At 41.5% G+C, this 16,219-nt stretch overlaps 1 protein-coding gene across 1 annotated transcript in view; it reads left to right on the forward strand.

Annotated features, from left to right (window-relative positions):
- Positions 1–8,278: 8,278 nt before the first annotated feature.
- Positions 8,279–16,219, forward strand: part of CLMN (calmin) — a 1,136,927-nt gene continuing 1,128,986 nt past the window's right edge. Inside the window, exon 1 of the mRNA XM_044073600.1 lies at positions 8,279–8,956. Within this exon, the coding sequence (XP_043929535.1) occupies positions 8,875–8,956 (82 nt within the window). The 5' untranslated portion in view covers positions 8,279–8,874. The remainder of the gene's footprint in view (positions 8,957–16,219) is intronic.

A 16,219-nucleotide genomic window follows, 5' to 3' on the forward strand; every position in this document is an offset into this window, starting at 1 on the left:
ACTGTGGACAACTTCCATTCTACACTCTTTGGGGTAACCACCCTCACCCACTGACCTTTCCCTTCTTGGTCTATTTTGGATTTAGGTATATAAACCTAAGTGTCATCCTCAAGCAGCCGCACGTGTGCCAAAGGTAAAACCATTCACTGGCCTTTCCTCTTGCTTGGTTGAGCAATCTCTGATCTCCTAAAGGTCCCACAGAAAGACAGCAGAAGAGCAGCCATAAATAATGCTACTTCATATGCAGAAAAACAAACCGCTAACATAGCCATCTATAACTTACATAGTACTGCTGGACCTATGGGGTACCTTTTATCTAGGATCTTGGGTGTTTTCCTACCTCAACTCTTAAACATTGCTCGGACTTGAAAAGAATTAGCCTAGTCCCTTAACCCTAGAGCTTGATGAAACCAATTTAAGGCTGACATTTTACAGAACAAAAGACAGCACTGGCGATATCTGGACCTTCCAATAATAGGTTCATAGGTAGGTACTAGGCTATCTGCCCGAGGGCATTTATAACCCTAGCCAGAGTGTGTCAGCTTTCACCGCCCCATTGATTAATTAACTGAGCCTCTGTCAAGAAGATCCAATGAAGTGATCCCAGGGGTGTATTGTCTGTTACCCATCCATTCATCAAGGTTTCTCTTGAAGAGTGTTAGTGAGGGGCTCTGCCCAATGTAGTTAGGAATTTTGTTCCAAAGCATGGGGAATGTCTGTGACAGGAATCTATCCCTCCAGCATGTTCAATTTATTGTTGTGGCAAGGTTTAGCTCACTAGAGCGAGTGGCTTGCAGTGACTTGGATTTCTTTAGGTGGAGCATGTCCATCAATTCTGAGTTGGACATGGCTTTGTAAGTCAGGCAGAGATCACCTCTGAGTAAGCGATATGCCACTGAGTACAGCTGGTGTTTTTCCAGTTGGGCTGCATAGGACATATGTTTGAGACCAGTAATCCTCTTGGTGAGGTACTTTTGCAGTCTTTCCAGCTATTGGAAGTGTCTTGTGAGGTACATCCCAAATGGGGCATTGTACTCTATTATGGGTCTAATGAGTGACGAGTAGAGGGGCACTATAACCTCTTTATTTCTAGATGTGAACCCTTTAGTAATTAGATGGGCTACATAGAAGGATTTCCTAACTACTTTGGTAATATGATTGCCAAAGGAGAGATTACTCTCTACCTGGGTCCCCAGATCTCTTATTACCTCTTCTGTATTAAGGGGGCTGCCACCTATGTGGTAATTTATGAGTGTTTTGTTTTTCCCAAATTAGATGACTATGCATTTTTTGGCACTTAGCTTGAGACCATGACTTTGACACCAGGTGTCCATCTCAGTAAGGCCCTTTTGGAGAATGTCCATGTCAATTATGGCTCCTAGTTTGCAGTCATCGGCGAACTTGGTTAGCCATAGTTCTCCTGTGTTTGCCTGTACTTCTGAGAAGTATATGCTGAACAGCAGGAGACCCAGGACCGAGCCTTGCGGGACACCACTTCTGACTGGTTTAGAGTCGGACCTGGAGCCTGCTATTCTTACCTTGTGAGTTCTGTCTGTAAGCCAGGTGGCAACCCATCTCGTGACATAGGGGTTTATGTTCAGGCTGGTGAGTTTTCTTAACCTTGGAGGATTTTATGAGGGACCATAGTTTCTTATTGATACTGATCAGGGATGTCTTTCCTTCTTGGGATTTGCTTTTTTCCTGAACTAGTTTCCTCCTTCTATTGTATAGCCTGTTTATGGCAGGGGTCCACCAGACTGGTCTCCTTCACCTAGGGGAGTGAGGCATGGTTTTGCTAGGGATGGCACGATCCATGCATCCTTGTAGGTGCTCATAGAGTGCACCTGTAAAGGTTCCCACATCTTGGACACCATTATCCCTTAGTGTGGGGGCTGTGAAACTTACCACTTTTGTCTTAAGTAAGGTGAAGTTTGTTATAGAAAAGTTTTTCACTGTGGTTTCCCTGGTTGGAAGTGGTGGTGGTGGTATGAACATCCAGAGTGATTAGTTTATGGTCCGATCCAACCAGTGACAGGTTGACCTCTGGTGTGGAACACCTGTCGCCCATGTTGGTGATGACCAGGTCCAATATGTTTTCACCTCTGTTAGGGGAGTTTACCAGCTGATCCAGGGCATTTTAATTGATAAATTCCAGGAAGCGCTGGACCTGGAAGTTTGTACTTGAGTAGTTTTCACAGTTAATGGTAGGGTAATTGAAATTTCCCAATATCAGGGTGTTTGGTAGGACCTTCATGTTTTCTAGTGTCTCCAGAAAGGTGGAGTGGTGGTCCTGGGTCATGGAGGGTGATACGTAGCAGGCCACAATTTGCATTGCCTGATGTTAGTTGCACATGGACGATCTCAGAGGTATCATGCTGCTCCACTAACCTGGAGGTGTAGGTATCCGTGATGAATATGGATACACCCCCTCCATGTCTGTGTCAGTCCATGTTCTGTGGCCGAAATGTGTGGTATGAGTTGTAGCCCGGTAGTGCTGGGGTGATCTGTGGAGCCTTGAACCAGGTTTCAGTTACTGCACAGATGTCGATGTTCTCCATACTGAGGAGTGCTTCGAGCGCGTGCATTTTGAGATTTAAGCTCCTGGCAATGAGTAGCATAACCCTCATTTTTTTATTTGTGCTGTTTACGGAGGTGGGTTTGAATTTTGAGCCTTGCCTAAAAAAGGCACTATGGGGACAGCAAGAGCCTTAGCCAGCATTCGAAAGCCTAGGGGTGACAGGTGCAAGCCGTCTCTTGCGAAGCAATGAGGCCTGTCGAGCATGTCGTCTAGGCTGACAGACACTGGATCCCCTTTGAATGACACCAGAGGCTTAGCCTATTGTTGAAATTGATCATTTTTTCTTTATACTGCGGTATCATTCTTGGTGAGGGCAGGATGCTACTCAGGGTCAGGGTCATACCCGCTTGGGCTACATGATCAGAGAGCTCTTCCATGTCTCTTTTCATGTAGTCCAGGAAGGTACGTCTCAGGTCATTCACACCAACATGAACAATGACAGAGTCATATTTGTACTTGTTCTGGAGTGACCTGAGTGCTTGTGTTATGTGACGGATTCTGGCTCCCGACAGGCAGCTAACAGTAACCTTCTCCTTGTCCAGCCTAATGAGTGGGACATCAGTGTGCCTGACTATAGAGTCGCCTATTACTAGTGTGTTAGGTATGTTATTTCGCCTTAAGGGCTGTGATTGTGCGGCACACTGATTTTGTGTGTTATGTGTTGTCTGGTTTGTGATGGGAGGTGCAGGTTTTTTGGGTGTCTGCTTTGGAGCTCTCTGATGCTTTTGAAGGTTTTTATTTAGAGCCTCTGAGCATGATTTTGTGTATTTATGTGTATTTTTTGCCAGTGCTGGTTTAGTATGTCTATGTGAGGCTGGAGGTGTGGTGCAAGTATTAACCTTCTCCTCATGACTGTCTGGTCTAGTCTTGTGTAGAGAGAGCTTAGCTTCCAATTTAGCTATATAATTGCATCTCTCGCATATGTTAATGTTTTGTGGTAGGAGGAGAGGGTTGTCTGTGTACATGAGGCAGTTGTAACATTGCCTCAGGATACCCAGGTTCACCAGCTGGACTGGAGAGTATACCTGAAATTGCCCTTTGGTCATGCCTGAATAGTAGGGTGAGCTGCTTAGTCGCTTGGTTGGTGAGGGGGGAATAATGAGCCTTGCCCTGCTGGACAGTCAAGTGTCTGGGTATATTAGTGCTTGCTATTAGGTCTGAGCAAGTGCTGGACTGTAGGATGCTTTTTAAGTGCTTAGGTTGAGAGTTAGACTACTTTCAAGGGAAAAACTGAAGAGGAGAATTGGTGGAGCCGGGATAAATTTAGCCCTAGCTAACCGGCATTGTTCGAATGTGCAAAACCGTGCAAACGAGGTTTTTATGGCACGGAAATGAAAGAGATAGAAATTAGCTCAAAATGGCCTATAAACTACTAACTTCCGGGCTGGAACTACTCCTCCAGTGACAGATGGCTGCTCAAAGCTCCCGCTCTCACCGGTGAACAGAGAAACCTCCCTCTGTCCAAGTAAGGTATGGGCAACTCAGAAAATTGTAACACATCCCTGAATTCAGCACTAGCCTGAAAACTGGACTATACTAGCTTAGAAAGGTGGGAAACAAGGAAATTTTTTTTTTAAAAGATAAGTCAAAAACAGTAATAAATCCACTTAAAACAGCTTTAAACAACTACAAACAGTAAAGGAAGGTATATAATCATACATACATGACAAGACTTCTTTTCATGACATTCTTAATTCCTCTGGGCCATCTTACAATCTGCCAAAGAGTCATTGCCAGTCTGATAAGCCCCCTGGCAATAATCCCCTTGGGGCTATCTGGCCTGTGGGAGGTCCAGCTAAAGAGTCCTGTGACCTCCCCCACTTCACTTACCTTGGTCTCCCTTACCTTTCCTGCCTTCCACCACAGAAGGGAGGAATATTTTTCCCTTCTGCAAAGCCCATCTCAATTTACTCAAAGAGTAGGCCCTTTAGTGCCAAGCATCCTTGTAAAAACCTGCCTTTCGTCCTCTGATAAATAACCTCATCCCCAGTGTACATCTCTGGCCAGCTGACCCTAATACCAGGGTGGGAAATGTACACCCCACCAATCCTCCTTAATAACTTATCCATGGTATTATTAATTCTACCTCATCCTTTCCACTACCTGAATTGACCTAGCCCCCCTCCACCTTATTCTCTGAATTGTTACCACCCAGCAGAGTAAAGCCTGAGGCAGGTTTCCTTTGTTCCCTGCCTTTTCAACCCAATCCCAGGACAGCTTGACCCACTGTCACCTCTTGACCTATCCTGTTTCTACCTTTTCCTCCATCCCCCCTCTGAAACCTGAGTCTGAGCTGACCTGCCTTGGACAAATTGACAGCTTGCTGCCACCTGGCTAGCCAGCCGTTATTCTCTGAATAGGGTTATTGCCAGTGTTAAACAGCACGTTTGGGTGGTAATCACCACTGGTGGCACATGTATCACATTGACACAGTCACTCCTCTCATCTGCCATCTTATACACATGCATACATTCACAGACACCAGTAGACATCATTCAAGCACACACACAAACACACACACAAACACACACACACACACACACACACACACACACACACACACACACACACACACATCCACCCACAAACAGACATGCAAGCAGCATGAAATCCCTTCCTCCTCATTTGTGCTCAATAAAACATTCAACCATAAACACACACACACACACACACACACACACACACACACACACACACACACACACACACACACACACACACACACACACACACACACACACACACACACACACACACACACACACACACACACACACACACACACACACACACATACACACACACACACACACACATTGAACACACACACACACACACACACACATACACACACACACACACACACACACACACACACACACACACACACACACACACACACCACTACGCTATCATTTCCCTAACTAACCCTCTAATGTGACCACCCAGGCAGACACACACACACACACATGCACAATATACACAGTCATCCAAGACCAGTCATTCAAATTTGTGAGGACATGCACACACTGCTGCACTCAGACCCCCACCATCATCACATCTCTGGTTCATCTTGTGTAAACTTTCCTGAAACACAGCCTCACTCATTGACTATAATATGAAAAACACAGCACTTTTGTTGTGTTAATTAACCTGGCCAGGAATGCTAATTTATACAGCCAAGTGATTCTCTGACTTTATTAGCTGCATAACACCCATCACACAGGTACATCTGAGGGAAAGCACATGGTTAATTATTATTAAACTACTCCCCTGGAATACCTCATTAGCATTTATCATAGCAGTGTAGATGGCTGACCACTGGTATTCTACTGCCTCTGTACAGTCACTGTAGTGAGCCTTTCTCTGAGTCAGAAAGGGGGTCCATAACTTGCTGGCTGCTGGTGTTAGGGCTACTGCTTATGGCAGTGCTTTCTAAAGCCCAGTCACAGTCTGCATATCCAGCTTTTCGTACTTGAATACACATGCATGTGTCCAGCTGTGAGAGCAAATGAGCCACAAACAGCTGAACCTTGAGTAAGTGCAAAACAACTCTATATTTGTATGGACATGGTGACGGGTAGCCTGAGAGCCAGGCTGAATTGTGAAACATTAATAAATGACACTGGGTGTGATAACTAATGAGTGATTCTCACAATATGTATTTTAACAGAAACATTGCATTATCTTGGGGATTTCTCCTTACCCAGAGGTACAACAACCTTAGAGTTTGTACCTATGTAAGTAATGGGGCTGGAGGAAGCCTAATCACTGCACCTACAAATTTTGATGGGTTTAGAAAAAGTTATCTTTCTAAGGTTACACTTTTGAGTGCTGATCACACAAAATTCAAATTTCTGTCATGAAGCAAGATAACCCATCAGCATATTCACCTGAAATGGCTTCACTCTGAGAATACCTTTGTGCTGACAGCACACAACCTCACTTGATGACCTTCTGCCTAACTAGATGGACAGACTGCAAATGACTAACTGGTGCAGTAAAACAGAATCGGCCAAAAAGGATATCTCTTACACCTCTTGATGGTTTCTCTTTAAAAGCCTCTGGTTTATTGATAATAAGTTGTGTATAATAGTGTCCTACACAAATTACACAAAGCCCATTGTAAGTTGTGAGATGTAGACAATGAAGCAGAAGAGCCGATTGGTGGCCAGGGTTACGTGATCAGTTGATGTGCTTGTACAGAATTTCTGAACCTACGTCCAAGAATGAGACAGTTTCTTTCTATCATTAATGTCAAGCAAATTGCTGGAGAAACCCTGGTAGCAGCTAGGTGTGACTTGTTCATTCTGGACAATAATAGTTACCCATGTATAGTGGATTCATTTTCCTCTTTTGCGGAAACTGCAAAAGTGATATCCACATGATATTAAAACAAGGTGGTGCATCTGAAGTTGATGTTTACTAAATAGTGGCATCTGACTTTCTGACAGTGGATTTCCCAGAAAAACTAAGTCAAAGCAATATGTCGAGACAGTGAAAAGTGTGCTAGGTGCTTACCTAGCATTTCTTTCTTAGGGAAGTCACTTTTGCAAATATATATAGCTAAGCCTACCACCTGAGGAAGAAACAACCTTGCACCACAATGTCTCAGTTTCTGTCAGTGATAGAACCTGAACTCCCTGCTCAAGTGGCCATAGCTGCTGAAGAAAGGAAAAAGGAGACAGAAGATGGTTATGCCTTTCAATGGGACATGTATCATGAGGAGCCTGGGTCCTCTTCTATCAGGGTAGGATGCATTAGAACTGATGTTAAGAAATTCAGGGAAGCTTGATGCCACCCCACCACATATTTTGCTCTTATCTAGTAAAAGAACCTTAATGATTTCTGAAGTACAAAAAAAAAAAAAAAACATTGATTGCAGCGTAAAATGCTAGGGGGAAGCAATGCACCAATCAGAACATCAAGTCAGTGAATGGACAGTTCTCTTGCCATATCAGCTTCCAACCAGGCACCCACATTTACCCACTCTCACAATGGTAAAAGTGTGACAGCAGGAGCAAAGGGAGGCTTAATGGGTAACATATTTATATGCCTATAGCTCTAGGATATGGGGTTGAATCGTACAGTGTCTGCATAAGCTTGTATGTTCTCTTTGTGTTTGCCCCCCCTCCCCAAATAAATAAATAAATAAACATGCTGGTTAATTTGCTACTTTAAACTACCTGGCAAACCTCCAAGCTTCTTTACTCAAGAATTCTGGACCAAACATAAACAATAATGGACTAAAAGGCCCATAATGAAGGACATTTTAAATATTACTCTAATCCACTCATAACTTTAATAGAACAACTTGTTTTTCATTGCTGTGAATTTTGTACCAATAAAATGTATGAAACTTTAACTTTTGACATAAATAACTGAATGTAATCTTCAGTAACACATCCAAAAATGACACATTTTACGAGGGACGGGGCAGAAGTATGTGGGAAAATCAGGGCCATGTCTGAAAAGGGTCAGCACTGAACGGGATATTTAATTAAGAAATAAGAAAAAGTTGTTTCCATCACCACCAGCTGTGACCTATAATTAAGTTAGGTTTTACTCCTTTAAATAGATTTGAATCTCTAAGAAACAGGTATGTCTTGAATTCTTTAGAAGATTTCCTTAGGTGATTTTTTATATACAGTACATCAGAGTACGTGTGCGTGTGTGTGTATACTCACTGTCTGGCAGCTACTTGCAACAGTGTTTCTAAGATGCATCTTATCGAAATCATATAAAGAACAAGCGTTTGACAGCTGCCACAGTTTGGAACCAGTGAGTTCGTCTGCAGCCCTGCCAGACAGCAGTGAAGAAAGAATTCACTTAATCTCCCTGAGAGACGAAAACACTGAATGCTGGCAGCCTCCCTACGTTCGCGTCGTGCACTGTCTGCCTCTTCTCCTAATGCATGTGGGTGGTAGCTCTGCTCTCACAGCTCCTTGTTCCTGCCAGTAAATATTAACCAGGTGTTTCTCTTCCCTGCCTACCAGCTCCCTGACTGTCAGACCTGCAGCTGCGTCACTGCACCCTGATGGCTCACCATCACAAACCAGCATGACGCGCTTGCTCAAAACTTACTCGTTCATTAAGGAATCAAACAAGTCTGGAGTGGAGCTGCCCCCAAACTCAACTTGAGCTGTGCACTCACTGCTCGCCCACGTGGACTGACTCTGAGGTGGTCCGGCTCCTGCTTTGGTGTTGCAAATAATTCCCCCCCAACGTACGCTGACCAAGTGGTTTATCTTTTTCCCCTTACCGAGTAGAACGATCTCAGTTTGCTCAGCATCCCCATGGCAGATCAGGAATGGGACTGGTTTCAGAGAGAGGAGCTGATCGGGCAGATTAGCGACATCAGAGTGCAGAATCTACAAGGTAAAACAAATTTGGAAGTATGGTTCTTATTAAGAACGCATGCAATGCAGTGACCTGAAAGTTTACTTTGGCAAACCTGTTGTTAAGGTATTTGTTCTATGCAGAGGCGCCTAGGTCTTCATTACTTTGTATAATCATGTAATAAAATGCAGAGGTCAGCATTACTGTTCAAGAACTTAACTCCTGTGTTTATGTTCTGTTTGTTTTGTAAACTGTATTGTGGTATGTGCACTTTAAAATGCTGGACGCGATTTCCGTGATGTACGGATGTTTGGAATTTGTATTTTTAACTTATTTTGATTGGGGAACGAGACATTGCTGTACATAGCAATTCTTTATGAATGGACTTCAGTTGTAGTGTGTCAACGAAAGCCTCCTGTAACTGACCTGTTGCAGTAACACGCCAAGTACACTGCTAGCTTGCAGTAATCGTATGGTCGCCCTTAAGTTGTTGTTTTTTTTTTTTAATTTGGAACAACCTTTATAATATTGCAAGTTGAAGATATTCCCATCGTATTCAAAGAAGCAGTGGCTTGTGGTAGTACAGTGAGCCTTTGTTCATTTATTTTGCAAGTTTATGTTGGCATTGTAGTCTCGTCTTGGAGTTTGCACCCCCCCCCCCAAAAAAAAAAAGAGTTCAGCCTGCAACATACTGGGAATTTGGCTTAAGGCCACGAATCTACCAGAAACATCTTGGATACATCACGTTTTATATTTACTGATAACAATTAGTCATTTAAGCTGCCTGCAATTTCTTAGGTCTTTCTTGGCTTGTTTAAAGCGTTTCATTGAACAGTGTGGTGCACCCTTCAGAGACATTAAGCAATGTGTATATAGGTTGTAGCTATATCTCACACATTCTTGCATACTTCATTCGTTTTCCTTAAACTCTAGCTTTAGTAATACCTGTGACTTGTGTGTATCACTTTGTCAGGTTACCTAGTGGCCAACAACAGATGTGCATCACGGAGGCATCTCTCTGGCATGCTCCTGAAGCTACCTGGGGAACCCTTACAGAAATGTATTTTTGAGAGAGAAACAAGGGGGGGGGGGGTGTTACAAAGTTATGTATAGTGTGGTCATTTGTACTGAATGAGGCAACCTTTGTCAAGATTGCAGTTTGTCCAAAGCACTCTTCCATGTAAACAAACTTTTGATATCCCTTCTGCCACACATTTTCACAGATTCAGCACTAAAAATGGATGTGCATTTGGGGTGTCCACTATATTTTCTGTGAAGTATTGTGCTTTCTGTCTTCCATGAAACTTTTGTTTCTGGTCTGTACCAAGTTCTTAATGGTCAGGTTATCAAATATTTTACCAAATTCCATTTCGGACCAGCATAAGCTATTGTTTTATTCCTGTTCTTTCTTATTTCCTACTCACTATATCTGCATTGCAACAGCTCAAGGAATCCTACAGTAACGTAAAGCTAGCAGAATGCATTTATGTATGCCTCAAACCTGCACCCCAGTAAATGATGACAAGGGGATACAATTACTGTTATTAAGACATACAGTAGATTTCTTCTAGATTACACTTGCCTCTTTCTGTTACTAGAGCAGTGCTCGCAACAGTTTAGGATTCCTAATGAAGACAGAGAAAATAAAAGTATTGGTACATCAGCATTGGTGATAGGAAATAGGGTGCTCTGGAAAATGCAGGTCAGGTATTGCTAACTCATAGGACCCGAACAAATGGATTCTTTGCCTTTCCTAAAGCTTCACAGTTACATTAAATCTAGATTTAAATCACTACTCACTCAAGGTGGCAAAACAGTCACCAGTGAATCAGCAAGGGTGGGTATGACTTTGTTTTGCATTTTTTTTCCCTGCAGAAATGTTCCTGTATTGGAACAGAAGCAGGTAACAGAATAAAAATTTGCTTAGCCTACAGATTATGAAAGGTCTTTTTTGTAAACTGATTCATTTGTAAATAAAGTTTGGCTCTTAATAATGCAGTATTTGCTTAATTTAAACATGTTTTTTGTCAATTAAGTGCATTTTATTTTCATTTTCAGTTTTATTTAATATTGTATTGATTTATAATGGTTGAGATGCTCATTAACATATTTCATGAATTCAGAAAATAATATTATGGCTATTAACTACTGACGTGAAAATATATTGTAATTATGCCCTAAATTCACTCTCAGTAAAATAAAATGGTAAGTAATTAGCCAATTTAGTATATATGCAGTTTTAGTAAAAAAAAATATTTTTAATGCTGTAAATTTCTTCAAAAAATACAGAAGAGGCCAGAGTGCTAATTGAATAATTTGGGACTACCAGTTATCATGACAGTGATAATCTCTGATTCAAACACACAGTAAAACCACACAGGCACCTCGTTAGCATCTAATTACTTGTCTCTGTACTGAACATGCTAGCGTTCATTCATCATAGTTGCACAAGCATCTGCCAACATGTCTGTTTATGCACACTTGCAATACACTCCCAGACAGACATATGCATATCCATGTAGCTGCAGACAAGCAGCTACAGACAGACAGATACCTCACAGACAAGCAGGTACAGACAGACCGACAGATACCTCTCCAAATCTTAGAACAAAAAAATCTGGACAAACCCTAAAATGATGGGGGATCAAACAGGGACAGATTTTAAATATTGCCCTTACAAAGTTGATAGAATAATAGGTTTTGCATTAGCATGACTTTTTCCGAAGGATGTGGAGTCTTAAACTCAAATGTTTGTCATTATTTAATGACTTCAATCCTCAGCTATTTATCAGAAAGGGACAGATTTTAAGAGGAACTCGCAAAAATCTGGACATTCTGCAAAAATCTTTACAGTTGAGAGGTATGAAGACTGACAGAATCACTCACTTATGCTACAGTACACATATCAATGCAAACACATTTATGTCCCTACAGAAATTTATTTTATTTATTTATTTTACATTTGGTGACCTGGATAGTCCGACTGGATATATGTCCATTTTCAGTGGAGGCCCTGGGAGAAAAGCTCCACATACCAAAAAAGAGGCAGTACATACAACGCTGAGTGATAAACTTGGGCAGACATGTTTAGAAAATATAGACAAAGAATACAGGCAGATATCAATATACACAATGTGCAGCCTTACATCTGACTGGCAGAGATTTATCAGAAAACATGAACATAGACTGCAATCAGATCTCATAATTCACAATGCTTGCTTAGACATTCAAATGCTATAAGGCATAAATATGTAGCTAAACAGCAGGTTGGAAAGCAAGACCTGCATTAGTGAAGTTGTTAGTCAGGTTTAGAACAAGAGCACAGCCAATGAGATGTGGGGGGGGGGGGGGGGGTGTTACAAAGTTATGTATAGTGTGGTCATTTGTACTGAATGAGGCAACCTTTGTCAAGATTGCAGTTTGTCCAAAGCACTCTTCCATGTAAACAAACTTTTGATATCCCTTCTGCCACACATTTTCACAGATTCAGCACTAAAAATGGATGTGCATTTGGGGTGTCCACTATATTTTCTGTGAAGTATTGTGCTTTCTGTCTTCCATGAAACTTTTGTTTCTGGTCTGTACCAAGTTCTTAATGGTCAGGTTATCAAATATTTTACCAAATTCCATTTCGGACCAGCATAAGCTATTGTTTTATTCCTGTTCTTTCTTATTTCCTACTCACTATATCTGCATTGCAACAGCTCAAGGAATCCTACAGTAACGTAAAGCTAGCAGAATGCATTTATGTATGCCTCAAACCTGCACCCCAGTAAATGATGACAAGGGGATACAATTACTGTTATTAAGACATACAGTAGATTTCTTCTAGATTACACTTGCCTCTTTCTGTTACTAGAGCAGTGCTCGCAACAGTTTAGGATTCCTAATGAAGACAGAGAAAATAAAAGTATTGGTACATCAGCATTGGTGATAGGAAATAGGGTGCTCTGGAAAATGCAGGTCAGGTATTGCTAACTCATAGGACCCGAACATATGGATTCTTTGCCTTTCCTAAAGCTTCACAGTTGCATTAAATCCAGATTTAAATCACTACTCACTCAAGGTGGCAAAACAGTCACCAGTGAATCAGCAAGGGTGGGTATGATTTTGTTTTGCATTTTTTTTCCCTGCAGAAATGTTCCTGTATTGGAACAGAAGCAGGTAACAGAATAAAATTTTGCTTAGCCTACAGATTATGAAAGGCCTTTTTTGTAAGCTGATTCATTTGTAAATAAAGTTTGGCTCTTAATAATGCAGTATTTGCTTAATTTAAACATGTTTTTTGTCAATTAAGTGCATTTTATTTTCATTTTCAGTTTTATTTAATATTGTATTGATTTATAATGGTTGAGATGCTCATTAACATATTTCATGAATTCAGAAAATAATATTATGGCTATTAACTACTGACGTGAAAATATATTGTAATTATGCCCTAAATTCACTCTCAGTAAAATAAAATGGTAAGTAATTAGCCAATTTAGTATATATGCAGTTTTAGTAAAAAAAAATATTTTTAATGCTGTAAATTTCTTCAAAAAATACAGAAGAGGCCAGAGTGCTAATTGAATAATTTGGGACTACCAGTTATCATGACAGTGATAATCTCTGATTCAAACACACAGTAAAACCACACAGGCACCTCGTTAGCATCTAATTACTTGTCTCTGTACTGAACATGCTAGCGTTCATTCATCATAGTTGCACAAGCATCTGCCAACATGTCTGTTTATGCACACTTGCAATACACTCCCAGACAGACATATGCATATCCATGTAGCTGCAGACAAGCAGCTACAGACAGACAGATACCTCACAGACAAGCAGGTACAGAAAGACCGACAGATACCTCTCCAAATCTTAGAACAAAAAAATCTGGACAAACCCTAAAATGATGGGGGATCAAACAGGGACAGATTTTAAATATTGCCCTTACAAAGTTGATAGAATAATAGGTTTTGCATTAGCATGAATTTTTCCGAAGGATGTGGAGTCTTAAACTCAAATGTTTGTCATTATTTAATGACTTCAATCCTCAGCTATTTATCAGAAAGGGACAGATTTTAAGAGGAACTCGCAAAAATCTGGACATTCTGCAAAAATCTTTACAGTTGAGAGGTATGAAGACTGACAGAATCACTCACTTATGCTACAGCACACATATCAATGCAAACACATTTATGTCCCTACAGAAATTTATTTTATTTATTTATTTTACATTTGGTGACCTGGATAGTCCGACTGGATATATGTCCATTTTCAGTGGAGGCCCTGGGAGAAAAGCTCCACATACCAAAAAAGAGGCAGTACATACAACGCTGAGTGATAAACTTGGGCAGACATGTTTAGAAAAATATAGACAAAGAATACAGGCAGATATCAATATACACAATGTGCAGCCTTACATCTGACTGGCAGAGATTTATCAGAAAACATGAACATAGACTGCAATCAGATCTCATAATTCACAATGCTTGCTTAGACATTCAAATGCTATAAGGCATAAATATGTAGCTAAACAGCAGGTTGGAAAGCAAGACCTGCATTAGTGAAGTTGTTAGTCAGGTTTAGAACAAGAGCACAGCCAATGAGATGTGAGGTATTTTTTGAGTTCTCTTTTATACAGGGGTAGTGAGGTTTCCTTGGTAACGGTAGTAGGGAATAGAGTCCAGATTTTACCGGTTGAGTTGGCAAATATAGCATCGCCTACAGAGTTGTTGGATTTTTGGGTCAGTATCATTAGTTTATCAGCTGAGCGTAATGGCCTGGGGACACTATGAGGGGTGAGAGTATTTTTGAGGGCAGGGGTGTTATCAGGTTGATGGAGCATGTTATGCGCTACTATAAGCTGGTTGAACTGTAGAAGGATAGGATACTCTAGCCATCCCAGTACTTTGAGGTTATGGCAATGGTGGGTCCTAAAAGCCATGCCAGTAGTGAATCAGGCTATATGATTGTAACAGCCTGATAATTTGTTGAGATTGGTTTTGGATAGGTTGCTGAGTACAGGGGAGGCATATATAAGGGTAAAGAGGAGGTGTGATCTTGCAATAGCTACCCTAGCTAGGGAGGTGAGGAAAGGTTTGGCTCTGTACAGGGAGCCAGGTTTTTTGTTGACAGACCTAATAGTGTGATTGACATGTTTATCAAATTTAAGGTTGTTGCCTATTATTATGCCTAGAAGCTTTATATGGTCATCAGGGGAGATAATGGTGTCATTGCTAGATTTGATGTTTAAGGAAGGAGGGGAAATTCTACGGTTAGGGGAGAAAAGCAGTAGCTTGGTTTTGTTAGGATTTAGAAGCAGGCGGCGATTAGCTAGTTTCTACCATGCTTAAAGTGGTCTGGGTGAGGGCTAGAAGTTGTGTAGAAGAGGAGGTGGAGCATAGTAGCCAGTGGCAGCTCGTGCCATCGGACTGCAGTGCCCCCCCCCCCCAGCTGTGGAAAGAAAAAGAATTTAGAAAAATAAAATATTTATTTTTGTATACATGTTACTACTTTGTTAGTTGGTTATACTGGCTGGCTGCTCCTTAGCTGTCTGACTGACAGACTTGCTGTGCTGTTATTAGTCCTGGAACTTGAACTGTGCATGCTCGATGAGTTCCGGGTTTAAAAAACAAAAAAAAAACTAGGTTTTGTAAATCCAGACTGCTGTAAAAGCAGTCCAGATTAAGGAAAGAAGGCATCAGTGTGATGCCCAGAAGTCTATGCGGTTCATAACTGCAGTAAAGTAGAAGGAGATGGGACTGCCACATCCGCAGTCACGTATGTGACGTGGGTGGCTAGATGGGAAGTGATTGGCTCTACCTCTCTTCTCTTCCCACACTTTGCATGCTGGGAAAAGAGAGCAAGAATTGAAACAGTCACTTTGATTTAGTCTTACTCTTAGACAGTCACGGAGTTCAACAGTTATCAGCTTAAGCTTCGAGCGGGGAATCAGGATCATCATTTGGACAGTAACTGACTGAGGCGCTGGCTGAGAGCTGACTGAGAGACTGTCATCTAGTCGGTCATAATAAGTTTACTATCTGCTAGTAGCAAGCTACAGTTTGGGTGTGGATAAACTTCTCTGTGGTTTCTGACGTAGAGGTTTTGTGTAGGGTAATAATTGTACTTGATTTGGTCCTTGATAATGGATGGAACGTTTCTTCCTGTTGCTTATGATCTGACAGCGGTTTGGCTTGCCAGTTGCCCTTTGTGTTCTGGGTTTTAGCATTTCCTGAGTTTAACTTCCTGCTTTCCTCTGTGGATGTACTCAAGCGCCAGGCTTCACAGATAACATAAGGCCCGTTTGAACCC

This window comes from Protopterus annectens, chromosome 6.part0 (assembly GCF_019279795.1).
Source record: "Protopterus annectens isolate FY-2018-M chromosome 6.part0, PAN1.0, whole genome shotgun sequence".
In the NCBI taxonomy this organism is placed as follows: domain Eukaryota; kingdom Metazoa; phylum Chordata; order Ceratodontiformes; family Protopteridae; genus Protopterus; species Protopterus annectens.